The sequence below is a fragment of the Chiloscyllium plagiosum genome, chromosome 21 (genome assembly GCF_004010195.1).
Source record: "Chiloscyllium plagiosum isolate BGI_BamShark_2017 chromosome 21, ASM401019v2, whole genome shotgun sequence".
Taxonomy (NCBI): domain Eukaryota; kingdom Metazoa; phylum Chordata; class Chondrichthyes; order Orectolobiformes; family Hemiscylliidae; genus Chiloscyllium; species Chiloscyllium plagiosum.
Window position 1 is genome coordinate 14,576,982 of NC_057730.1, and position 27,598 is coordinate 14,604,579.

The 27,598-nt window shown below is 40.0% G+C and overlaps 1 protein-coding gene across 1 annotated transcript in view; it reads left to right on the plus strand.

The window, feature by feature from the left end:
* Positions 1-27,598, plus strand: part of LOC122560427 — a 225,201-nt gene that overhangs the window by 95,194 nt on the left and 102,409 nt on the right. Inside the window, exons 38-47 of the mRNA XM_043711060.1 lie at positions 79-203; positions 3,208-3,373; positions 8,138-8,350; positions 12,835-13,005; positions 13,548-13,685; positions 15,587-15,636; positions 18,369-18,489; positions 21,244-21,329; positions 22,829-22,958; positions 26,715-26,905. Coding sequence (XP_043566995.1) covers positions 79-203; positions 3,208-3,373; positions 8,138-8,350; positions 12,835-13,005; positions 13,548-13,685; positions 15,587-15,636; positions 18,369-18,489; positions 21,244-21,329; positions 22,829-22,958; positions 26,715-26,905 — 1,391 coding nt within the window. The remainder of the gene's footprint in view (positions 1-78; positions 204-3,207; positions 3,374-8,137; positions 8,351-12,834; positions 13,006-13,547; positions 13,686-15,586; positions 15,637-18,368; positions 18,490-21,243; positions 21,330-22,828; positions 22,959-26,714; positions 26,906-27,598) is intronic.

Sequence of the window (27,598 nt, forward strand, 5' to 3'; positions counted from 1 at the left end):
TGAATATTGAAGCATCAGTTTCAGTAAGGAATGTAAATAGTGCATTATTTGATAAGTCATTTATATTAAACTCTGCAGCTTCAAGATTTTGTGGCAAACCCTGAAAACCAGGCGCTTTTTAGGAAACTGATGTTATCCACTGAAATCACAAAATTCTTTATTAACTTGCTGTTGAAAAACAACTCGCTTGTTAATGCTACAAGGTATGTTGAGCACTAACTTTCCAGAGTAAAAATAAAGTGATGTTTTGAAAACACTGTGACGTAAAGCCAACTCAGACAAGGTGCAGTGGAGGTTTATTGAAATAGAATGCAATGAGACTAGATAATCTGGGAGTTTTCTCCTTATAGCTGAGATGGTTCAGGATAAGATTTAATAGGGGTGTTCTAAATTATGAACAACTTTGATAGATGAAAATTTTTCATTGGCAGGAAGATCTGTAAATGTAAGACACAGAATATTGATGAATGTCAAAGCTTGAAGCAGATTTTTGTTAAAATTTAAGTAAATTGTTACAATCTGAATGTTAGTGGAGGCAGATTCCATGCTAATCTTCAAAATAGAATGGGATACATGCATATAAAGTTAAATATTGCAAGACTCTGGGGAGGAATGAGGGTATGGGACTAACTAAATAACTTTTTCGAAGTGCTGATATGTGCATAATGGGTTGAAAGGCCTCTTGGATTAGATTCCCTACAGTGTGGAAACATGCCCTTCAGCCCAATAAATCCACACTGACCCTCTGAAGAGTAACCCACCCTGACCCATTTTCCTCTCACTAATGCACCTAACACTACGGACAATTTAGCATGGCCAATCCACCTGATCTGCACATCTTTGAACTGTGGGACGATACCAGAGCACCCAGAGGAAACCCATGCAGATATGGGGAGAATGTGCAAACTCCACACAGACAGTCGCCCAAGGCGGGAATCGAACCCAGGTCCCTGGTGTTGTGAGGCTGCAGTGCTAACTGCTGAGCCACCATTCTGTATGTATCTGTATTATCTTTAGTTTGTTGTTTTTGCTGAAGCTATGCAGATTAATCCTTAGTAGGCAATGGCCTTGTGGTATTATTGCTGAACTATTAATACTGAGACCCAGACAATGTCCTGGGTTTGTATCCCACTGAGGTAGATGGTAGAATTTGAATTCAATAAACATCTAGAATTAACAGTCTAAGATGATCATGAAACTGTTGAAAAAAATGTTCACTGATTTCCTTTCAGGTGGGAAATTGCCATCCTTACCTGGTCTACAGGTGACTCCAGACCCACAGTAAATGGTTGCCTCTTACCTACCCTCTTGGTAATGAATTCTAGCCTGGGCAGCGATGCCCTCATCCTGTGAATGAGCAAAACAAAATTAGCTCAATCTAATAAAAGTTATCTTAAAATGTCTTGTCTTACAAGACGCCTGAAAATGATTTAACGAGCCTGAAGACGAATGATAAGTTGATCCAATTGAAATAAATCTGGACAATCTGGTAGAATTCTTACTTGCCTGATCAAACCAGCAATGTCTACCCCAAGGGAATTTGTGAATAAAGTTTTGCCCCACAATCTTTGAAAAGCTCATCAATATGACCACTGCAATTACATCCTTAACTCATAGAGGAATGATATGGAGGTGCTGGTGTTGGACTGGGGTGGACAAAGTTGAAAATCATACGAAACCAGGTTATAGCCCAACAGGTTTATTTGAAAGTACAAGCTTTCGGAGTGATGCTCCTTTATCAGGGAGCTAGTGGGGCAGGATACATAGGACACAGAATTTAATAAGTAAAAAACAAAGTGTCATAAAACTGATATGATGTATTAGACAAACCTAGATGGCTATTAAGTCTTTAATCACTTAGATGCAGGTTTCAATTGATTAATATGTAAATCCCAGAATGTCTTTTGTGTCGCTGCCTGAGATAACTTAAGGTTTTATCAGTATATAATAAAAAGGTGACATCTCAGTTCAGACAGTGCATTAAAGGTGTAAAGTTAGAGTCTATCTGTGGCCCAACGTTGAGTCAGACTGGTTTTATTTCTAAAGTAGTAATCTATAACATATCACATTGACTGACTGCCTACAGATTGTGTGTTTTTTGAACAAAATAGACTGTATCTGCAAATGCAAATTCACCCCATAGATGTGTGTGTGTGTGTGGACGTGTGTGTGTGTGGACGTGTGTGTGTGTGGACGTGTGTGTGTGTGTTAGCCTGCTTGAAAAACCATGTGCATGAGAGTGACTGGGTATATACCTGTGAGAGGGGGTGCGCGCACGCATGTGTGAGAGACCATGCATGTGTATGAGAGAGTGACTGAGGTTGAGTTGGAGGATAGTCCATCAAATTATATTCCTTGCACTATAAAGTGTCTTAAACTTCTTTATATTCAACTGTGAGGGATCACCATCCTATCACTAATATTAACCTTCAGAGTCAGGTAACACCATTTCACATGAATATCTCATTGCCTGCCTCCAAGGTTATAGTAAGTACTCACAGGTGACATTGTAGAATGTAACAGGTAAAGTTGCCATAATACCAGAGGACCATAGGGTTGCTGTTTCCAGAGAGAGAGAGAGAGAGAGTTTGTTAATCTGAAAGTCACCACACCTCAGGCAAGGGGAAAGATTGAGAAGAAAGGGCCTTCATGGTAACCTCAGGTGGTGCAGGAATTGAACCTGTGCTGTTGCTGTCACTGTGTTGCAAACTAGCCAGCCAGCCAGCCAGACAGATGTGAGGGTTAGTTAGCTCAGTTGCCTGGATGGCAACTGTAATATAGAGTCTTGCCAACAGAATGGATTCAATTCCCATGCTGGCTGAGATTACCTTGGAGGTCCCACCTTCTCAACCTTATCCTTTTTCTGAAGCGTGATGACCCTCCAAATAAGACAGCATTAGTCATCTTTCTCAAATAAGAGAGCAGCTCTAAGGTCTGGTAGGACTATGGAATCTTTGCCTAAACTTTACCTTGTATAATGTGAAAATTGACCTAGTCACCTATTCTAGAATTTGATTGGTAGAGATCAGAGAGATTCATCTTAGAAAATGATGTGAGCTATCTAAAGTCAGCTTTTAAGACAATACATTTTGACTTCTGAAAACTTGATTAAATTTACTGCAGGTCTTTTATATCTCTGTCAGAAATGTAGTGCACCAGCGTTCTTGAAGACAAATTAACCTAACCTATAATGGATCTCTTTTGCAGTTTGCCAGACTCTCTTGTTTGCTTTATTCTTGGTACTGATGCACTTAAGTCCTTGAATGTGCAGCAAATTCTGGCTATAATTAGCAAGGTCAATGATGTCTGTAGACTCACTTCTCCATTCAACAAAACTGGGGATGGATCTTTTCTGAGCGATGAAGAACGAAAGGTAAATTAGAAAAAAAGTTTTTGCAAAAATTAATTTGAATGAGTCTGCCTGTATTATATTAAAATAGAAGATAGTCCATGGTTAAGGACCTTCATTTGTAAACTGGAAATCCATTTTTAAGCTTGAAGCAGATCTACTCTGAAATCTTGTTTTATGCTGTCATTATAGTATTTTAGCTTTCCTTTGGTTATTTTGTTGTAACCTTTATTTTAAATGTATTTTAAATGTTATTAACATGTGACTTCAGTAATGTAGTACAGACTGAGGTGGTTTCTATTAAATTATTACATTGCATACTCAGTCATTCATAGCCATTCCCAAGATTTAGGGTGACCACATGATATAGTCATAGAATCACATTTAAGTGTTTGCAGCACCAGCTTTACAGCCATTTTAGGTAAAGAAGTTTCTCCTGAGTCCCCTTTTGAAATTATTTGTGACTGTTTTGTAGTTAAGGTCCATGTTTCTGGCCTTCCCTGAAAGCTTCACTCCGTCATTATTATGACATTTTCTCTATACCTGATCAAGCCCTTGCATAATTACGAAGAAGCCAAAACAGGTCACTTCTCAACCTCCCCCCTCCTTTCTGGAAGAGGAACCCCAATCTGTTCATTATTTCCTGATAGGCATAACCTTTCAGTTCCGGCATCATGCTGATAAATCAGTTTTGCATTTCAGAAATTGTCTTCATTGCTTCTTTTCTTTCAATATAACACAGAGATCAGAACTGTGTGCAATACAGTCTAATAATGCATGTTTAGCAAAACTCTGCTTTTCAGTTTTATCGCTTTTAAAGAAGGTATCCACAGCTGTACATTTCGATGGCCTTATGAACCTACATTGCTACCTTTTGTGATTTGGGAGTCAAAATCACTGATCTGTTTGTCCTCTGCTTCATTTAGATTGTTTTCCACGAACTATCTGGCCTCTTTATTCTGTTGCTAAAATACTACATGTACCTCCTCAAGCTTATATCGAAGTTCATTTTCTCTCAGCGAGTTTATACATGACTTCCTGTATTTTGTAACAGTTCTCCCTCACCACGTCCCAAGATTTGTGACGGTCATAAGTTTTGATGTTGTACCCCTAATTCTTGAGACCAACTGTCTTGTGTTCTGAGGTGCCATGACACCATTTTCAAAGCTGTTGTGGTCAACTTTGTCGCAATATTTAACTTGGGATGTCTGTGAATAAACTGACTATGTGGTATTCTTAACCAGCCTCCAGATTTTCAGTATCACATTCCTGCAACTTTTTTCAAAGGATTGTCTGCACTGATATATAAGAGTGTACCGCAAGTGCTACTAATCCATTAACCAGGTCAAATGGCCATCCATTAGGTCATTGATAAAAATCTCAGTCCTTGGAAATAACCGATATGATCATAAGACCATAAGACGTTTGCGAGAAATTAGGCCATTCAGCCCATCGAACCTGCTCAGCTATTCAATCATGGTTGATACGTTTCCCACCCTCATTCTCCCACTTTCTCCCCGTAATCCTTGATCCCCTTGATACTCAAGAACCTATTTATCTCAGTCCTAAATATGTTTAATGACCTGGCCTCTGCAGCCATTCTGCGGCAACGACTTCCAGAGATTCACCACTCTCTGGCTGATCGTATATTCAGAGTTTTTAACCAAGAGTTCCCTTGACATTTTTCCAATTTACCAGCAATGTGGTAGAAACCCTGATTACCGAGAGACACAGCCAGAGAAGGGTCATAGAAAATTCAGCTTCTCTTACAAGATGCTGAATCTTTGCCTTAAAGAAAACACATCTAATTTTTATCCGTTACCTAATATACAGTGGAGCCCTTAAGCACTCTCTATGGAGAGTGGAGAGAATAGGTCTATTTTCAGAGAATTGACAGATGAATTCATACAGACATCTGAAAGGAATCTCATAAAGTCATGGAGTTATGATGTCATACAGCATGTAACCAGACACTTCGGTTCAACCAGTCCATGCCGAATATAATCCCAAACTAAACTAGTCCCACTTTCCTGCTCCTGGCCCATATCCCTCCAAACCTTTCCTATTTATTTAGCTATCCAAATGTCTTTTAAACATTGTAATTGTGCCTGCATCCATCACTTCCTCAGGAAGTTCATTACAACGCGAACCACTCTTTGTGTAAGTAATTTGCCTCTTATAGGTCATAGAACATTACAGCGCAGTACAGGCCCTTCGGCCCTCGATGTTGTGTCGACCTGTGGAACCAATCTGAAGCCCATCTAACCGACATTGATCCATTTTCATTCATATGTTTATCCAATGACTATTTAAATGCCCTTAAAGTTGGCGAGTCTACTACTGTTGCAGGCAGGGTGTTCCACACCCGTACTACTCTCTGAGTAAAGGAACTACCTCTGACATCTGTCCTATATCTATCACCTCTCAATTTAAAGCTATGTCCCCTCATGCTGGCCATCACCATACGAGGAAAAAATGACTCTCCCTGTCCACCCTATCTAACCCTCTCATTATCTTATATGTCTCAATTAAGTCACATTTCAACCTTCTTCACTTGAACAAAAACAGCCTCAAGTCCCTCAGCCTTTCCTCGTAAGACCTTCCCTCGATACCAGGCAACATCCTAGTAAATCTCCTCTGCACCCTTTCCAAAGCTTCCACATCCTTCCTATAATGCGGTGACCAGACTTGCACACAATACTCCAAGTGTGGCCGCATCAGAATTTTGTACAGCTGCAGCATGAGCTCACGGCTCCAAAACTCAGTTACTCTACCAATAAAAGCTAACACACCATATGCCTTCTTAACAACCCTATCAGCCTGAGTGGCACCGAGATCTTTCTGCTCATCTACACTGCCAAGATTCTTACCATTAGCCCAGTACTCTATTTCTGTTGCTCCTTCCAAAGTGAATCACCTCACACTTTTCTGCATTAAACTCCATTTGCCACCTCAGCCCAGCTCTGCAGCTTATCTATGCCCCTTCGTAACCTGCAACATCCTTCAGCACTATCCACAACTCCACCGACCTTAGTGTCATCCACAAATTTACTAAAAGCACTGTTGTGCTACTGAGACTTTATAAAGCTCCGGTTAGGCCCCATTTGGAGTACTGTGTCCAGTTTTGGTCCCCACACCTCAGGAAGGACATACTGGCACTGGAACGTGTCCAGCGGAGATTCACACGGATGATCCCTGGAATGACAGATCTAACATATGAGGAACGGCTGAGGATACTGGGATTGTACTCGTTGGAGTTTAGAAGATTAAGTGGAGGCTGGGACGCTAAATGTCTTCAAGGCAGAAATTGATAAATTCTTGATGTCACAAGGAATTAAGGGCTACGGGGAGAATGCAGGTAAGTGGAGTTGAAATGCCCATCAGCCATGATTGAATGGCAGAGTGGACTCGATGGGCTGAATGGCCTTACTTCCTCTCCTATGTCTTATGGTCTTATGGTCTAACCCATCCTTCTACACCATCATCTAGGTCATTTATAAAAATGACAAACAACAGTGGACCCAAAACAGATCCTTGCGATATACCACTAGTAACTGAACTCCAGGATGAACATTTCCCATAAACCACCACCGTCTGTCTTCTTTCAGCTAGCCAACGTCGAATCCAAACCACTAAATCACCCTCAATTCCAGGCCTCCATATTATGTATCATGTAATAGTACTCAGCATTCAATTGTTTGATAAAGATTGCATGTGTCACTTTGTAAAGCAATGTTAAATGTTGCAGAAGTGAAATTAGTCTGTGACATTGTTGCAGAATGCCTAATATAAATTGGCAAAACACATTACTCTCTGCTCGATATTCTATTTGATTGTATTCAGTAGGTGATTTGGTGTTGCCCACTTCAGTTCCTGCTATAATGGTTGGTTCTTGGGGGTTTCAACAACTCTCTAAGACTGAAACCTACTCCTCTTAATTTGGTTAGGTAATCAGCCATCATCCACAAATAACCATAGGATCATTCTTCATTAAAGCTGTTGTGTAGCTTGACTAGCAGCAGTCCACATTGATTGTAAGGCAAGAAGACACACTTCCTTTAATAATCACATCCAATGCCCACACCATTGGCATCATTCTCCATCACAGTCGAATTACATGAACTGACCCACCTCTATATTTCTCTTAATTTACAGTTACTTAATTCAAGTTTCTTGACCATTCAGTCTTTTCGGCAAAATACCATCCAGGCCGACCAGATATCCTAAATTAATCTAATCCTATTTGCCAGTATTTGGCAAATATTCTTCAAAACCCTTCCTATTCCTGTACCCATCCAGATGTAAAATAAATTTTATAATTGTACCCAACAAGTGCAGAAGTTCTAACTGTAACTTGAGCTGTAATTAATGTTGAACAATTTTGGAACAGATGCATAGAATGTAACAGTCCACTTAGAGTTCTCTTGGCCCATTGTGAATGTGCTGGGGAAAGTCAAATCACCCAGTCTAATCCCACTTTTCAGCATTTGGTCCGTAGCCCTGCAGGTTGTGGCATTTGAAGTGTATATTTTTTAAATGAACTGAGTGCTTGTCTCCCCTACCCTTTCAAGTTGTGAGTTCCTAGAAATTAAAACTAGCCTTAAAGTTATACATAGACATATTATCCTTCAGATTTGCAATATTTTTATGTCCTTATAAAACAGTATCCTCTCCGATTTATTAGGACCAATGTCACGGAAGGTTGACTAATATGAAATAAATATGGCTAGCCCATTCACAGAATTTGCCTTGCAAGACTTCATGTCTTAATGTCATCCTTTCTTTCAGCTCGCAATCTTCTTGGTCAGCAAGTTCGACAACTTCTCACTCAGCATTCTGAATAGTTTGGGACAAACGGCTGTCGGGCTGTCATTGTCCCAGATTAGAGGTATTGATGCGAACATTCTACAGGAAGCTCTGCCAAACTTGGGTCAAGTCAAGGGATGGAATCTGGGCCAAGCTAAAGCAATTATAACCAAGTTACTTAAAAATGGCTTCCAGGTAATGGTTGAAAATAACAGAAGAGAACATATTGCTTGGATAATGAGCTGAATAATGACTGAAAATAACCAGTTGTCTAATAATGAGTCTGATATAATTATGCTATCTATTGCGTGTTGCTTTGCTATAACTCCTTGGGGTAATTTTAAATTTGAATGATGGCAGAAAAATTATGACTTTGGCTCTGCCACCTTGCCTGATTTTCCTTTTCAATGACTTCACTGGAAAGGACCCTTCACTGGATAGGATTTTTAAGAATGGTTGAAAGTTACTCATTTTACACCACCATCAAGAATTCAAGTTGTCTGTATTTGGAAGGAGAGCAGGGGCTATTAATAGAAAGAGATTGTATTTATAATACAACCACATAGTTCTCTCTAAGGAAGACCTTTTCTATATAACTGCATGGAAATGAACAGATTGCTGATGCACATTCTGTGAGTTTGAAACTTTCGGGTGGTCTCAGTAGGAATAAATAGTTTGTGTAAAATCCTTTGTCGAAACAAACCTCTGGTGAGAACCTCTCCAATGTGACATACAGCATGGCTTGTATTAGAAGTGAGTCAAGTATCACCTCTTCTAAAAGATGGCACATAACTTTGAGGAGTATCTGCAGATCTGGGAATGCAATTGCAATATGTTGGTGTAAATCTTGCATGATACAATTGTTTTGCTATTGCTTGACTGAGTGCTTGGTCTATCCCACGAAAATGTAAAACAGAAAGCATGTGCTTTCTTCCAATGACAGTATTAATTACTTTATGACTGAATTGGAATGGATTATTAGAAGACACATGTTTGAAACTAACAAGCCTTGTGTGAAATCTGACGCGTTTGTTTCTCACCGCAGACTAATGACATGCAACAAACTCTCAGGAAAAGTAATACTTGAATCATGAGCATTGGTAATCATACAGCAAGGAACTGCTATAACACATAGTGTGATGTTTGCAGAAACTTGGAGTATATTCTCAGTCTGTAACCAGGCTGGTTCATTGTTACATGTACCTGCCTCGTATAGATGTCTAATGTTTAAAGGGATATAAGGGACAATATTCTAAATAGTGTTGTGGACCAGGCCAGACTCCCTCAAAACATTTCAAGAAAGTAGCCCAGACCCTAGCATTGCTGGTTGTTTTAAGCAGGTGTAACATGGTTATTCCAGGAGTGACGCAGTTGGCCCAACCAGTTAGTTTTAAACAAAGCAGAATTTATTTGCAAGATTACCGAATGAAACACAAACAGAAGAGAACAGAATATAGAATAACTTAACCTATCTGAAAACCCAACAGACTATCCCAACTTAATGATGCTGTTTCAAATTCATGCAACAATTCCCATAAACATCCCTTGGCAAAAAGGTAAAATCCAACACAAGGTCTGACAGGAGAGGGAGAGATTCAGCGTGGAACACCTTCTTCCATGGAGCTGTTTCTTAAACTAGCAGCCTCATTGTACAAATGTTTGTTTGAAAGCTTAAAAGCTTCTTCGAGTAGATAAACACAGACATTTTCGGAATCTGTGCCTTTACGACACCTCTGAAGAAAAACCAAGGGCAACCTAACCTTGTTAAAGAAGCAGCATCATCACAATCGCTATTGCTCATTTGCAAAAGCATCCAATTTGCAGATTAATTTGTAATTTGATGACGCAAAATTAGGTGACATCACAGACAGTCTGGATGATAGTGTAAAATTACTAAGCGATATTGGTAGACTGAGTGAAAGGGTACAATTATGACAGATGGAGTTCGATGTGTACAAGTGTTAGGTCATCTGTTTTGGACCAAAAAAAAAGGACGCATCAGGGTACTTTCTAGATGGTATGAATTTAAATACAGTGGATTTCAGGTATGTAGATCTTTATAACATCACAAACAGACACACAAAGTAATTAAGAAAGCTATTGGAATGCTGGTCTTTGTATTTAGATGACTGGAGTATAAGGGAAAAGAGGTTATGCTGTAGTTGTACAAAACCCTGGTTAGATCACACTTGGGACATCTCACCTGAGGAAGGATATTTTGGCCTTGAAGAGCGTACAATGTAGTCTTACAAGAATGTTACCTGAACTTCAGGAGTTAAACAAAAATTCTACCAATTAGGCTGATTTTTTTTGGAATTTAGATATTGACCAGATTGGATCCTTCAAGGTATTGACAGGAAATGACAGGGTCGATAAAGAAAAAAAACAATTTCCTTTGGACAGCAATTCCAGAACTAGGGGCTTGGTCTGAGAATTGGGGAACAGACTGTTCAGGAGAGATGTTGGGAAGCACTTCTACATACAATGGGTGGCAGATGTATGGAACTCTCTTGCACAGGTGATAGTGGATGCAGGATCAGTTGTTAATTATAAAACTGAGATAGATTCATTTTTGTTAAACAAACTTATTAAAGGATATGGGCCGAAGGCATGTTTCTGGAGTTCAGCCACAGATCACGATGGACCAGGCTTGAGGGACTGAATGGATTACTCCTGATCCAATGTTCCTAATTCCAAAACTGCTTTAAAACAGCTTTGATTAAGAGATGAAATCTTAGACACTGTTTTGTGCATCTATTTGGAGACTCAGGATTTCCTTTCCTTAATATCAGTCATTGTCTTATTTTGTTTGTGGCAATGCCCTTCACTGTATTTGCAGTAGCCCTTTAGAACCCATTTCTTCTGATGGTTACTTATGTAAATAGCATGTGACTTGGAGACTAATCATACCTTTCTGTCCTGAATCTAATTTAAAATAAGGACGACCAGTTGAAGGTAAAAACAACTTGTTATTTTAGACTTAAACTCTTATAACCAATTCAGATGATCTTATAATTATTTATTGTCTTTCAAGTTCAAAATGCCTTCTTGTTCTAATGTTTAGTGTTCTGACCAGAGACCAGGTGAGATTCCTCAATTTGTTATGGTTCCAGATAGGATACCCCAAACTGGTAAAGTAATTGTTGAGGGCGAATGAAGTGTAATTGTTCTTTATTCACCCACCCCCTCAATTGGCTGCATGAACGTTAGAAAGGATTCCTTCCCTTGTGGATACCTTCCTCCCAGACAAAATGACTTTATGTTTTCGAAAAGGAGCCAATTTAACCAGGCTTTCTTGAATTGCAAAAAGAATGAGTTTATTAATTTCTGCATGCACAAGAAATACTAGCAAAACACACACACAATAGGGCGGCATTGTGGCTCAGTGCAGGGACCCCCAGTTTGATTCTACCCTCAGATGACTGTCTCGCAGTGTCTGCATAGGTTTCCTCTGGATGCTCCAGTTTTCTCCCACAGTCTAAAGATCTGCAGGCTATGTGGATCGACCATGCTAAATTGCCCATAGTGTCTAGGGATGTGCAGGCTGGGTGGCTTAGCCACGGGGAATGCCGGGTTATAGGGATAAGGTGGGTCTGGGTAGGATCCTTGTTGGAGGTTCAGTGTGGACTTGATGGGTAAATTGCCCATAGTGTCTAGATGGATTAATCATGGGAAATACAGGGTGATAGGGTAGGTGGTTGGGTCTGGGTGGGATGCTCTTTGGAGAGTCTGTGTGGACTTGATGGACTGAATGGCCTGCTTCCACACTGTAGGGACTCTATAACACACACGCAAGTCAATCCTAAAGGATAAAATGTTTATTTAAAAAACAATGCTGATCAGTCTTTGATTTGTTTACGAAGAGCACATAGTTGACTGTTGTGATTGTTGCCGTGGAGATTACTGGTAGCATTGATGTTGGAAAGTTGACCACTTGATTTCAAGATACTTGGTTTTTCAGATTGGTTGAGATTCTATAATTCTGATTCTTTTCACCTGTGATTGAATTCCAGCATTCAACGTGGGAAAAACTGTTTCCTTTGCAACTGGTTTGCAGAACAGAGCTAGCGAATGTTCTGCAACATAAGGTTAACTTGGGGATAGTTCTTCAATTGTAACTGTCAATTACAGTCTGCTAATGTACACAGCAGCAGAGTTGAAACTGGCTTTTTAACGCTTGTCCATTTGTATTCTTCAATGGGAAAAGTAATTGTTGAGGGCGAATGAAGTGTAATTGTTCTTTATAACTGTCAATTACAGTCTGCTAATGTACACAGCAGCAGAGTTGAAACTGGCTTTTTAACGCTTGTCCATTTGTATTCTTCAATGGGAAAAATATAGTGTGTCAGCAGTGTGGGACGTAATCCACAGTGGGTGCCTTGCTGTAGAGCAGGGGTCCATTGGCCTTTCCTTGAATTTGTAGTCCAAAGAGATCATCGTTCATTCTGATTTGACTCACCTTTTCCCCAGCCCTCACTTAAACATCTGTCGTTTGAATCTCCTGTCACATCCATTGTGTGAAAATCTATGGTTCTCGGTCTCTAGGCAGTGTCTTAATTTACATCCATAGTCATTTTTGGCTCTATCAGCCCTCTTTTTAAAATGTTTGGAATTACAAGTTGAAAAATGTCCACTGTCCTTTTGAATTGAGTTTTCCTTGTTTTATTTTCAAAAACTAGGTCAATGACAAAGAGAATTTGCTAAAGCTAGGAAGCTTGGTGGCTGGTATTCCAAGTGATGAGTTCCAAAGTATCAATCCTGGGGTGTTCATCAATTTAATCTCAAATCCAACATTTGTTGAGAATATTGGAGCAGCACCACAGCCGATACAAACCATATGTGTTCTGCAGGTGAGTGACAAGGAACGCATAATTAGATGTGTCAAAATCAATGTGCAGTCCTTTCTGCGATAATGCAATAGTTGTGTTCTTGTGTGACCTTGCACTATAGAAACTCGTGCAATAAAAATAACAGGGCTTCTAGAAAAATTATGGTTGGGGCAGAGCACCAAAACATTACTCAATTTCGAGAAAAAAGTTGTATTTAGCTTAACACAAAGTTATGGAATACTTCTCAAAACGTACTTCATAACAAGGCATGCGAGTCAACTGAACATGTGTTGGGGATGGAATCGTGTTATAGCCAACACATGTATGTGAAAGTTCACGTTTTACAATGTGTTCACCTATTAATCAATCGTGTTATATACAATTTGCATTGACAAAATACGCATAATAGCAGAAAGGACTGTAAAATATAATTTTCTTCTTACTGCAACATACGTTTTTCAAATGCTGATGCTCTTGTGTCAAAAATGTTTTCACCTCCAGATGTCGCTCACCAGATGTGGTGTATTTGCATTTAAGTTCTGTTCTGTTTCATTGTAACTCAGGTGTTGCGGAATGTAGGAGACCCTGTCCAAACGGTGAAGACCATTCCATCTGTTCTAGCCAAAGAGGTCCCACCTGTGCTGCTAAACTCAAACTTAGGCCTCAGTGACGTCAATGACAAACAGTGGGTTCCCAGTCAGGTAAATTATGATTTTCTTTGAAATGTGAAATGATGCTGATTTGGAAGAATAAAAGAACTGATAATTGTATGTTCCATTTTAAAGATTCAGCCAATTCCTCAAAGATAATTTACCAATTTAGGTTGAGAAGGATATGGGCCAAGTGCAGGGAAATGGAATTAGTGTGGATAGACATTTTGTTTGGCATGGACTGGTTTGGGCCAAAGGGCCTGTCTCCGTGCTGTAGGACTTAATGACACTATGACTCTAATTCCTGCTGAACAGTCACAAAGAGGTAGTAAAGAGAGGAAGACCAAATGATGAGTTACCAATCCCATATTAATGCGTAAAATCAGGGTAAAAATACTCTAGCTGAATTCTACATTTAAGAGACATAGGGACACTAAAAGTAGAAAAGGCAGTACATAAGGGAAATACACATACATAATTACTTTTAAATTGAGCTAAAATGATGATTCATGTTGGCAAAAGTCTAGCAAATGGAGTGTAATGTGGAAAAATGTGACCTATGATCTTTGTCGCCTAGAAGGACAAATGCAGCAGTTGCATAGGGACACCACCACTTGCAAGTGTCCTTGCAAGCCACTCATCATCTAGGCTTGAAAATATACCTCCTTAGTTCTGAGGATAAGTCAAGCAACCTGAAATGTTAACTCTAATTTCTCCACAGATGCTTCCAGACCCGCTGATTTTTTTCCAGCAATTTCTTTTTATGTCCCCCTTAACGTTGTTGGGGCAAAGTCCCAGCACTCCCTACCTGACAGCACTGTTTGTCACCACATTCCAATAACTGAAGTGGTTATAGGATGCAGATCATCACCATCTTCTCAAGGGCAAGTAGGGATTGGCAATAAATGCTGCCTTGCCAGGGACACTCACATCCCACAAACAATTTTTTAAAAAAGTCGGCCAATGCAGATATGACTGAGCTAGAGTGTCCAAAGTTAGAAAGGAAGACTACATATACCACAACAGTAGAAGAACGATGTATTTGTATAATGCTTTACTATTCCTTAAATACTCTTGAAGTATGTGGCCATTTTTAAAATGTAGGAAATGCAATAAGCAAACTCCACACACCAACATCCCACAAACATTAGTCAGATAATGACCAGATAATTAGTTGACTGGGATCTGAATACTAGGCGAAAGTGAGGACTGCAGATGCTGGAGATTAGAGTCGAGTGTGTGGTGCTGGAAAAGCACAGCAGGTCAGGCAGCATCCGAGGAGCAGGAGAGTCGATGTTTCGGGCAAAAGCCTGGTGAAGGGCTTTTGCCCAAAATGTCGATTTTCTGCTTCTGGGATCTGAATACTAGCCAGGACATCATGAAAACCCATCCGCTCCTCTTCAAGATAGTAGCAACCTCTATGTCCATCTTAGAGAACAGAAAAAGCCTTGGTTTAATTTCATATCTATCCTTCAGAAAGTACAACTCTCCCTCAGTACAGAATGCAGCACTCAGTCAACATTTTACTGCTATGTTTATTTAGATTGTGTCCAGGTCACTGGAGTGAGAATTTAATCCACTACTACATTAGCCTGAGATGACACAGATCCAGGCTGACACAGCAGATAACTTATTGGAAAATCTTTAATGCACTGCCAATGGATTTACCTCCACTTATGTGAACAGGTGGAGACTTCTGAGGAAATCCCTTGCACTGTCTCAATCACCCCAGTCTCATGGGACCTCAGGAGCTTCAGTGCTTTTGGTTGTGATATTGACATTGCAGGCTTCATCTGTGTAGCAGAATGGAATGTATATGTTCAAAACATGGAATTAATCATCAAGTGAAATTGCCTCTCAAAGATGTCTTAGTATTCAGCATGCAAAAGGTACTAATGTGTTAAAACAGTTCATCAGTAGCAGTTTAATGTTTTCTACGATTTTACCCTCAGGCTGCCGTGTTTTTTGAAAGTGTTGTGAAAAGCAGTAACAATTATGACACGTGAGTAATATTTACACATGTTAATAGATTGCATGTCAGTCAACATCATGGCTTCGTAGTTTATGTAAATAAGAGTTAAAAAGTACAGGAAAAAGGAGCTGATGCTAAATCTACATAATCATTGGTCATGTTGCAGTTCAAGTGTATAGAAGAGGTTAGCTCAGGGATACCAGCATTTAAGACTACAGTTTTGAGGAGAAATTAATTAAACTCTTTTCCTTGCAATAGATGTTTATGTTACATTTTTGGGACTCAGGTCAGGCCATATTTGAATAGTGGACAGTTCTGATCTCCCATCTTTGAAAAAAGAAGACTTAGAAGAATTAGTAAAAGGACAGAAAAGATATTAAAAGAGCATTAAAACCAAGAGATTAAAACTATGAAAATGATTAAAAAGTTGGGCTTGTCTTTCATAGAGAAATGATGTAGAGTTGACCTGATGGAGGACTGTTACATTTTGAAGAGATTGGACAGGTAGATGCAGAAAGAATGTTTCTATTTTTGGGAAAATGCAAAATTAAAGGCATTAAGACCAACGTAGTTAATAATGAATCTAATTTCTTTATCCATAGTTGTTAGAAATCAGAACTTTTGATGGGAAATGGTCGCAATAAATAGAATTCCTACAGTGTGGAAGCAGGCCATTTGGCCCAACAAGTCCACACTGACCTCCAATAAGTATCCCACCCAGACACACCTCAGTGGGCGGCACGGTGGCACAGTGGTTAGCACTGCTGCCTCACAGCGCCAGAGACCCGGGTTCAATTCCTGCCTCAGGCGACTGACTGTGTGGAGTTTGCACATTCTCCCCATGTCTGCGTGGGTTTCCTCCGGGTGCTCCAGTTTCCTCCCGCAGTCCAAAAATGTGCAGGTTAGGTGAATTGGCCATGTTAAATTGCCTGTAGTGTTAGGTGAAGAGGTAAATGTAGGGGAATGTGTCTGGCTGGTTGGGCTTCGGCGGGTCGGTGTGGACTTGTTGGGCCGAAGGGCCTGTTTCCACACTGTAAGTAATCTAATCTAAGTACCCTATCCCTACATTTCCCATTGCTAAGTCACCTAGTCTACACATCCCTGGACACAATGGGCAATTTAGCATTGTCAATCCACCAAAAATGCACATCTTTGGATTTTGGGAGGAAACCCATGCTGACACAGGGAGAATGTGCAAACTCCACATAGGCAGTGACCCGAAGGTGGAATTGAACCCAGGTCCCAGACACTAAGAGACAGCAGTGCTAACCACTGACCCACCATCCTCCATTCTGTTGAAGTACTACCCAGCAGTGCTACTGCTGAGCCAGGTTAATATTTCACAAGCTGTTTTTGATTGTGACCCCTGTTGTTGCCCATAGTTTGCTGACACCCCAGAACTGAGAAAGCGGAGCAAGTGGGTAGGGGTAGAGTCCTTTAGGCACAGCGGAGCAAGGAATGCTTTATGCACATGGTTTTTCCACTGGGCAGTTGGGTCATGTTAAACATTTTCTTAAAATGTTGTTGTGCATCTGCTGGCATTAGCTCAGAGATTGCTGCCTCAAAGCTTGAAATCCCCCAAAAGAGTTAGCCGGTGACCCCAGAATGTGGGAAACCCTGGTTTAGATATCTCTAAAGGAAGTTATGAAAGAAAATGGAATAGAGAGAGAGATTGCAAGGATGAAGTAAGTTAGATGGAATAGGAAGAGACTTGTGTGTCATATTAATATCAACATTGATAAGTTAGGCCATAAAAATCTGTTTCTGTGTTGTATGTCTGTGTAATTGCACGTAATATGTATAAAATGTGAAAGTGAGAACACTGAAATTGTGCATGCCCCAAATGTAGACTTCAACTGGCAAGTGGCAAGTGCCTTGTGCAACACACAAATGCCAAGCAATGACCACCTCCAAAAAAGAGAGAATGGCCCCTTGGCATTCAATGGTGTTACCATTGCTGAATCATCCACTATCAACATCTTGCGGTGGGGGGTGGTTACCATACGACAGAAATTGATTGGGCTAGTCATACAAGTATAATGGCTACAAGAGCAGGTCAGATGTTAGGAATCTTGCAGTGAATAACTCAACTGATCCCTGACCACCATCCACAAAGCACAAGTCAGCAGTATGATGGAATAATCTTCACTTACCTGGATGGGTGCAGCTTCAGCAATTGTTGTGAAGCTTGACACCGTCAAGGCCAAAGCAGCCGCTTAATTAGCACCAGTCCAAACATTTGTTTGTTCCACCAGCAATGCACAGTGGCAGGAGTGTGTGCCATCTACAGTATGCACTGCAGAAATTCATCAAGGTTTCTCAGACAGCACCTTCCATGCCCATGTCCAATACCATCTAGGTGGACAAGGGCAGTGGGAATATCACTACCTACAAGTTCTCCTCCAAAGCACCCAGTATCCGGACTTGGGAATATGTTAATATTCCGTCAGTGTCACTGGGTTAAATTCCTGGCACTCCGGCCCTAATGTCATTGTGGGTCTAGTTACACCGGATGGACTGCTGTGGTTCAAGAAGACAGCTCACCACCACCTTCTTAAGAGCAACGAGGGATGGCCAGTGAATGCCGGCTCAGTCAGCAAAGCTCACATCTCCTGAGTAAATAAAAAAAAGTCAGTAAATGTGACAACAGATTCCTAAGTTACGAACTTTGAGTGCTGGTGTTCTAAAGACAAAACAAGCTATTTCTTGTTTGAAGGAAATGAAATATTCAAATAGGTTGACAATGTTTTTGTCTGTTTCAGATTTTCACCTTCCGTTCTGCAAGGCTTCAGTTGTGGGGCAGTCAAAGACCTGAATTTTACAAACTTCCTTCAGCTTGTTCAAGCAATGAAGGGGAAAGGGGCTATGCTTGATGAAAGTCAGGTGAGGTTATTCATAAAAAGCTCAATTCTATTCCTATTCACTGACCATTAACTTTGAGTTGATTTAAATGTAAAAGTAAATAAAGTGAGATCTGCACATGGGCATGAAATGGTATGTTTGATGGATCTGGGGATAGAATAGGCAACTGGAATTAAATTAGATGATTACTCATGTTCATATTGAATGAAGTGACAGGTTTGATGGGCCATATGACCTCTTGCAAATACTTATTTTTTCCTGGAAACTGGAAAGGTGGGGTTAGTGAAAGCACAGAGGTGTGTGCAGCATGTAAATTGTTAGCAATATTCAGCCTGTTAAGTCTGGTCAGTACTGAAAATTCCATACAGCCATATTCTTATACTTAACAATAAAATATTGACCCTTATTACTATTAGTTTTTTGGAACAAAGTGGGTGTTTAACATTTCCTCTGCACTCAAACCCTCCAATATATTATGAAGATTGCAAGTGTTGCTAAGACTTTGACTGCAAGTAATATGTCAGATGGTGTAGCCACTTCTATTAAAATACTAATGGGCATATTCAGTATTAGAAGTCATTTCTGGTCATACAATAAATACTAATGTACTTGGGAATGTCTGTTCATCACAATTAGAGGCCCATCTCCTCCTACCTCTTGGAATTTAGCAATAAATGTATGAACATTATGCTCAAATGATATTAAGGCAATTGCCAATCAATTTTAAAATCTAATTTTAATTCCCAAAACCTATGAAATACAAAATATCAAATTGACACTCTGAGACAAAAGTTCGATCCAGTAGATTGTTGTGAATTGCAAGGGGCTTCCAGTACTTTTTGTTCCTAGTTTGAAGATTAAAAGGTATATATAATTGTTGAATATCTCCCTACATATAGCTCAATTAGCATTATCTTTAGGAGCATTGTAAGAAATCCCTTGGAGAAACACTTTGCATGGTGGACCAATTAGTAAGTTAGATCACATGGGATTCAGAATGAGCTTGTTAATTGGATACAAAATTGCTTGACATAGGAGATAGAGGATGGTGGTGGAGGGTTGTTTTTCGGACTAGAGGCCTGTGATCAGCAGTGTTCCATAGGGATCAGTACAGAGATCTTGATCAATTGAGTCAATGAACTGAAGAATGGCAGATAGTTTGGATAAATGTGTGTTGTTGCATTTTGATAAAACAACAAGGACAGGACTTATACAATTAATGGTAGGGCCCTGGGAAATGTTGTAGAACAGGAAGACCTCAGGGTACAGGTAAATAATTCTTTGAAGTTTGCATCACATGTTGACAGGGTGGTTAAGAAGGCATTTAGCATCCTTGTCTTCATTGCTCAGTCCTTTGAGTATAGAGTTGGGATGTCATGTTGAGGTTGTACAGGTTTTTAGTGAGGCCACTTCTGGAGTACTGTGTGCAGTTCTGGTCACCCTGTAATAGAAAGGATGTTATTAAATTGGAAAAGGTTCAGAAAAGATGCAGCAGGATGTTGCCAGGAATGGAAGGTTTCAGTTATAAAAATAGGCTGGATAGAGTCATAGAATCATAGAGATGTACAGCATGGAAGCAGACCCTTCGGTCCAACCCCTCCATGCTCAATACTCTGACCAATAAAAGAAAACATACCAAATACCTTCTTCACTATCCTATCTACCTGCAACTCCACTTTCAAGAAGCTATGAACCTGCACTCCAAGGTCTCTTTGTTCAGCAACACTCTCTAGGACCTTACATTAATTTATAAGTCCTGCTAAGATTTGCTTTCCCAAAATGCAGCACCTTGCTTTCATCTGAATTAAACTCCGTCTGCCACTTCTCGGCACATTGGCCCATCTGATCAAGATCCTGTTGTAATCTGAGGTAATCTTCTTCGCTGTCCACTAAACCTCCAATTTTGGTGTCATCTGCAAACCTACTAACTGTACTTCTTATGCTCGCATACAAATCATTTATGTAAATGACAAAAAGTAGAGGACCCAGCACTGATCCTTGTGGCACTCCACGGATTGGCTGGGAGTTTTTTTCACTGGAGCGTAGGAGGTTGAGACATGACCTTTTTGAGGTTTATAAAATCATGAGGGGTGTAGATAAGGTGAATGATAAGGGTCTTTTCCCTAGGGTGGGGGAATATTTTTAAGGTGAGAGGGGAGAGATTTGAAAAAGACATGAAGGGCAACTTTTTTACACAGAGTTCACATATGGAATAAACTTCCTGAAGAAGTGACGGATGTGGGTACAGTTACAACACTTAAAAGGCATTTTGACAAGTACATGAATCGGAAGGGTATGGAGGGATATAGGCCAATTGCAGGCAGGTGGGACTAATTCAGTTTGGGAACATGGTCGGCGTGGACTAGTTGGACAGAAGGGTCTGTTTCCATGCTGTATGACTTTGTGACTCTGTAACTTTAAAGTGAAGTTACATTAGCCTTTAACAGCCCAAATTGCTTTCTTTACAAGACCCTATTAATGTTTAAAAATGTTATTGTGCTTTGAGTAGATCAATTGCAAAATTGACAAATTTTTCCAGTATCACTGCTCAGATAACTACGTTACACTGTTAAATGTTCTGATTCTCAACTTTGCCATTCAAAACGCTTGAAACAGCATCACCTGCAAGCTAGGTTACAGGAAGCCAAGAGTTTTGTCATTGGTTTCCATATAATAAGGAGAAGGTGCAAGTTGGATTGCTGGGTCAGTGTTGGACGGTCTAATTGGTCGGTACTGTGTTTTTGGTAAATATTAACCCCCTATTTTGTTTTACAGCTCAGTTGCATGTTTTTCCGGCTAACTTCAAAAGGAAAGCCTCCAGCCATAGAAACATTGCCTGTAGATGTTCTGCTTTATTTTAAGTAAGTTGTTATTTTTGCATATTGCCCAGGAGGTGAAAGACTTGTCAAGGTTATCCTGTTTGCAGTCTGATTCTCCTACCTTAGCCAGTAATTAATCTTAGCTTTGAAATATTTGTAGTGGAAACATGAGGAGTATGTATTAAAATTTTAGTCCATTATGTTATGCACACGAATGTGTGGAAAAATAATAAAATCTTGCAAACTAGATGTGGTTAAACGTGGAAAACTAGGTTATGTGGATAGCGTGCGATGTGTGGGAATTGTAATACTGCAACATTTTCTTAATTCACGAACCATTCCTTAGATTTAAAAATTGACCATTTCCTCCTGATATTTTCTGGAGGGAAACCTGGAAATTACGGACAAATTATCCTTCACTTGTTGTCAGGAGATTGCTTGTGTCTATATTGAAGTGTGCAACTGACAGCTTAGATTTTTCAATTAGCGTGGATTTCTAAAGGTTAGCTCAGCCCTGGCAGATCCCATTTTGAAATGATAACTAAATACAGAGGAACCTCAATTATCTGAACACTGATTATCCGAATTTCGAATTATCCAAACAAGATTGCAAGATGCTCGACTACACTGTGTTATCCGGCATTCAATTAGCCAAACGTTCGATTATCCGAGCAAAATACTGTCCGTCTGTGTCGTTTGGATAATCGAGGTCCTTCTGTACTGGAAAGAGGATCTATTGGTCTTGGAGGAACAGCAAGTAAGATTTGAATGACATTTAGAATAACACCAAGACCCCAAATGATAAGCTACAACAAGATATTTAACAAACTGGGGTTTATTCCATGGCATTCAGAACATTATGGGTGATTTAATTGTGATTTGATTTGATTTATTATTGTCACATGCACCTAGGTACAGTGAAAAGCTTTGTTTCGCATGCAATACAGGCAGATCATATTATACAAAGTGCATCAGGGCAATAGATCAGAGTGAAGAACACAATGCTGCAGCTGCAGAGAAGGTGCACAGAAATAAGTTTTCAAGATATCAAAGGGTACAAACAGAAATAGAAATTTGTACTATGTACACTGGCCTGTGAGCTGAAGAGGAGGGCAGACACAGCCAACAATATCAATCAGAACTTTTAGAACTGAAATTAGGAAGCCTCTTTTATACAAATGTCTGTAGAAGTTTAGATCTCTCTTCTGAAAATGACATTTGATGCCACGTCAATTTTAAATCAGATTCATAAATTTTTGTCAACCAAAAATCAAAGGAAATGGAACAAATGTATGCATATTAAGTTATTTCACAGTCTAGTCAAGATTTCCTTGATGGTATAATTCAATTAGCAGTCTACAGTTGTTCCTGATATGTGAATTTGAAACCTTTTTGTGGAAACCTTCTTTACCTTTAATTTTCAAAAATTTAAATTGACATCCTCTTATTCTGATATAAAGTAATTCTGAGTGTCACGAACATTTAAAAAACAATGTTTTGAATATGTGTAATAAATGTAATTCAAATCTTTCACCATGAAGCTCTAAGAACTTCAGAACATCTCGAAATTGCAAGACATTCTTCAAAGGTGTTGGAAAATCAAACATTAATCTCTTACCGAAAGGATCGTTAAGGAGACAAAATCTATTGGAGGACGCCAAAATCTGTTTGGTAAGGAAAATGTGCTGTGCAGGCACAACGTAGGAGTGACAGCATTGATATCCTGGGTGACTGATGGATAATAGCTTCACTCTTCCAGTCAGTCACAAATTGCCATTATTATGACATTACAGGACGTGACTAGACCAGCATTTCATACCCTTCCCTAATTGTCCTGGAAAAGGTACTGGTGAACCACCTTCATGAACTGCTGTTATACAGTGCTGTAGGAAAGAAGTTCCAGGATTTTGACCGCGTGATAGTGAAGGAACAGCAGTACAATTCCTTGAGGAGGCAGATTTAAGACAGAGTCGAGAAAGAATTACTTCTCTCAAAGGGTCATGAATCTGTGCCATTCACTACCCTTCAGTGCAGGGGATGAATACATTTAAGTAAGGGAGATATTTAATTAGTAATAATTTAAAGGACTATAGGGAGCAGACAGGAAAGTGGAGTTGAGACTGAGTTAAATTAGTTAAGATTGTATGGAATAGCAGAGCAAGATTGAGGGGCTTTTAACTTACTCCTGCTCCTAGTTCATATGTTCTTATGTTCTAATAATGGAGTGTTGCTTGGAGGGGAACTTGCAGGCAGCTGCTCTCCCATGCATGTACTGTTCTTGACCATTAGGTGGTCAAGCTTGCAGGTTTAGAAGTTGCCGTTGAAAGAACCTTCATTAGTTATTGCAGTGCATGGCACACACCGCTGACATTGTGTCCTGTGCATATTGATGGTAATGGTTGGAATGCTACATTTTCTGGTTTGTATTAAGCATCTCAGGTGTTGTTGGAATAGAATAGAATTCCTACAGTGCGGAAACAGGTCCTTCAGACTAACATGTCCACACCAACCCTCCAAAGAGTAACCCACCCAGACCCATTCCCCTACCCCATTACTCTACATTTACCCTGACTAATGCACCTAATCTTCACATATCAGAACACAATGGGAAAATTAGCATGGCCAACTCATCTAACCTGCATGTCTTTAGACTGTGGGAGGAAGCCGGAGCACCCGGAGGAAACCCATGCAGGCACGGGAACAATGTGCAAATTCCACACAGATAGTCGCCTGAGGCTGAGTTATACTTAGTCAGGCAAATGGAGCGTACTCCATCACACTCCTGTCTTGTGGATAGTAACCAGGCTTTTGAGAGTTAAGAAGTGAATTAATCACTGCAAAACACTTCACGTCTGACCTGTCCTTGTAGCCAATTTATTTATACAGGCTAGTGCCATTCAGTTTCTGGTCAATCGTAACCCCCTATATGTAGATAGTGGGGGATTTAGCAGTGTTAATGCCATTGAACATCAAAGATAGATGGTCATTGTCTGGCACTTGTGTGGAGTGAATGTTACTTGCCATTTGTCAGTGCAAGCCTGGATATTGTCAAGGTATTGCAACATAAGGAAATAGACTCCTTCAGCAGCTGAGGAGTTATGAATGGTGCTGAACTTTGTGCAATCATTAGTCAACATCTCTGCTTCTGACTTTATGGTGGGGCGAAGGTCATTGATGAAGCAATTGAAGATGTTTGGGCCTAATACACAACCCTGATGAACTCCTGCAGAGATGTCCTGAGACTGAGATGATTGTAACACCATACGATGAAAGAAGTAGCCATTCAACCCCTCAATTCTTCTGTCATTCAGTGAATTTGTGGCTGATCTGATAATTCTACACTTGATTGTCTCACCTCTGAGGAGCAGGAGAATCAACTTTTCGGGCATAAGCCCTTCAGCAGGAATCCTGATCAAGGTATTATGCCTGAAATTTCAATTCTTCGGCTCCTCGGATGCTGCCTGACCTGCTGCGCTTTTCCAGCACCACATTCTCGACTCTGATCTCACAGCATCTGCAGTCCTCACTTTCTCCTTTCTTACCTCTGCCCCATTACCCTTGATTCCCTTACTTATTGAAAATCTGTTTGTCTCAGCCTTGAATGTGTTGACTAACCCAGCATTTACAGCTCTTTGCAATAAAGAAATTCACAGATTCGCTACTCTCTGAGAGGAATAAAAGTCCTCCTCCTCTCTGTCCCCTTGCTCTATCTGTTTAAAATAAATTTCAAAAATTTCATTGTTTCTTTCATCAATTTTTAAGAGGGCTTGCAACCATTTCAGCAGCTCCCAACTGTGTTTCGGATGAGACTTTAAATTTTTTTGTCTGAGCATTCCCCAGAACGTTAGTATTCTTGCTAACTAAGGGGAGCACAGTGGCTCAGTGGTCAGCACTGTTCCCTCACAGCGCCAGGGACCCAGGTTGAGCTCCAGCCTTGGGCGACTATTCGTGTGGAGTTTGCAGATTCACCCCATGTCTATGTGGGTTTCCTTCCACAGCTCAAAGATGTGCAGGTTAGATGGATTGGCCATGCTCAATTGCCTGTAGTGTCTGGGGCTGTGCAGGTTAGGTGGATTTGCCATGCTGAATTGCCCCCAGTGTTCAGGGATGTGTGGGTTAGGTGAATTGCAGGGTTACAAGGATGGGTGGGTGTGAGTGGGATGCTCTTTGGGCTGTTGCTGTGGAGTCGATGGGCTGAATGGCCTGCATCCAGACTGGAGGGATTCTATAACCTTTTTTTCACTTGTTTTAAATTCTACTTTTAACTTCATAAATTCTATTTGATTTCTCTTCTCTCTCTGAAGTGAAGGTTCCATTTCTTTTTGCTCCCTCTGCAGAGTTCTTTTTTTTTCTGACTGGAGTCCTCTTTTCTTGGGTTCAAATTTTTCTAGTGCAACCTGCTTCATCTACAGTGAAAAACTCTTGCTAATTCCATCGATTCACCATTTGGTTGACACTGCTCTTCTTCCAAGGTTAAATCTGGTGCTGTTACCTCAAATGCATCAGCTTTCCTGGACCCAGCTTTTAACTCTGAATCTACAGGGAACTTAGAGTTGGGTTTTGGTTTGTTTTTTCCTTCTGCTCCAACATTTTATGACCTTATATCCAGTTTTAAAGATCAAAATGTAGGAGCCAAGTTTCTTAATAAAGACAAGTATTGGTTGATTATCAAAACAAATGTTATTCAATTAAGATGGAATAGTTGGTTAACCTACACAGTCAGTAATGTAGAGGTATAAATGCCTCAAATCTTCTCAAAACTCATATAAATGCACTTTGTTCTCAATATCCCCTAAACATCAATGCAAACATATAGAAATGCATTCTCTCTCTCTCTCTCTCTCTTCCCCCCACACTCTCTTCCCCCCTCCCCCACTCTCTCTCTCTCTCTCAGTCTTCCTTCTGGATGTGAGGAAGATAATTTTGGCTTTCTGAGAAAAGAACAGTTTACCCAATAGTTATTTAAGCAAAGTGTACATTGTCCATCCTATTTCTGGTTAGAATTTGATAAGACCTGACCTTTGTTACTATGCATCAATCTCAGTCCATTGAATTACGTTGGAGAATTTATCTGACAATTGCCTAGGTATCATATAGACTGGTAGTGAACATAAGTCACACAATCCCATGTTTCAATTCATTTTTTGCTAGAATCCTTACCCATAACCCTATGTCCAAACTCCTAAAATAAATCATTTTAAAACTGAAACATAGCTTGATCATTGGAATTTCAGTGGTAACCTAGCAAGCATAATTTCCATTCTCTGAAAATTTAGCTTTCTGTTATCTTCTTAACGTTAGTGAACAGTGGACTTTTTATTTAAAACAAATATTGTCCTCTTCAGTGTTATAAAATTCAAAAGCATTTGTGTGGAAAAAATACTCTTCCACCAATGGATTAATTCCATTTTCTTGAATCAACTGCAGGGAATTACTGGCACAAATTTGACCAAGGAGAGTATTGCCATACTAGGTGGATTGGTGTGTGACCTTGAGGGTTCAGTCATCAAAGAATCTGATCTATTCATCTTGGAGGCATTGAAGAATTGTATCTCGTATGAAGGGAGTCAGAAAAAAGCCATTGAAACTCTGCTTCAAAGTGGAGCCAGCATCTATGGGTGAGTTTGAAACTGCGTTGACAAGAAATTGGGCTTGCCCTTGAAATGGGCAATATGGCAGCAAAGTAATTGCCCTGGTCTATGCTGCCTAGCATCGATTTGGGTAGTTGTATATTGGATCTCTTTGGAATTGAAGTCTGTGTGCCAAATGCTCCCAATGTCGCTTACTGATCATGGCCTGATGAGTTGCAGTGGAGGAAGATCTACTGGTTGGGGGTGGGTGAAAGGCAAATTCGGGAATAGATTGGCACAGGAGCAAGATGAGGTCAAGAGCAGCCCACAGTTCTTTTGTGGCGTGAACAAGGGAACTCCAACTTAACAGAAATTCGGCTTAAAGTGAAGTTTTTTGAAGATTTTTGATTGATCTTCAGTGGTGGCTTTACTCCATGCCTCGAGAAAACTGAATGGACTTTGTAATGTCTAAGTTCTGTCTAGTTCTGACTTTAATTTTACAAAGCAGGCTACTAATTGGCATTAGTTTTAGCTTACCTGGAGAAATAGACTGCTAGCTGTCATATGGATGTAGGTTTCTCAGTCATTTACTCCCCATCAGAATATGGCATCAGGCACGACTTGGTCCTCAGTGACATGGGTTGAGGTATCCATTGATTTGAGACTCATGGCTCACCATTTTTCAAGCACAGTTGAAATTGATTTGACTTCCTTTCCCATCATCCTTCAGTTGCATGTTAT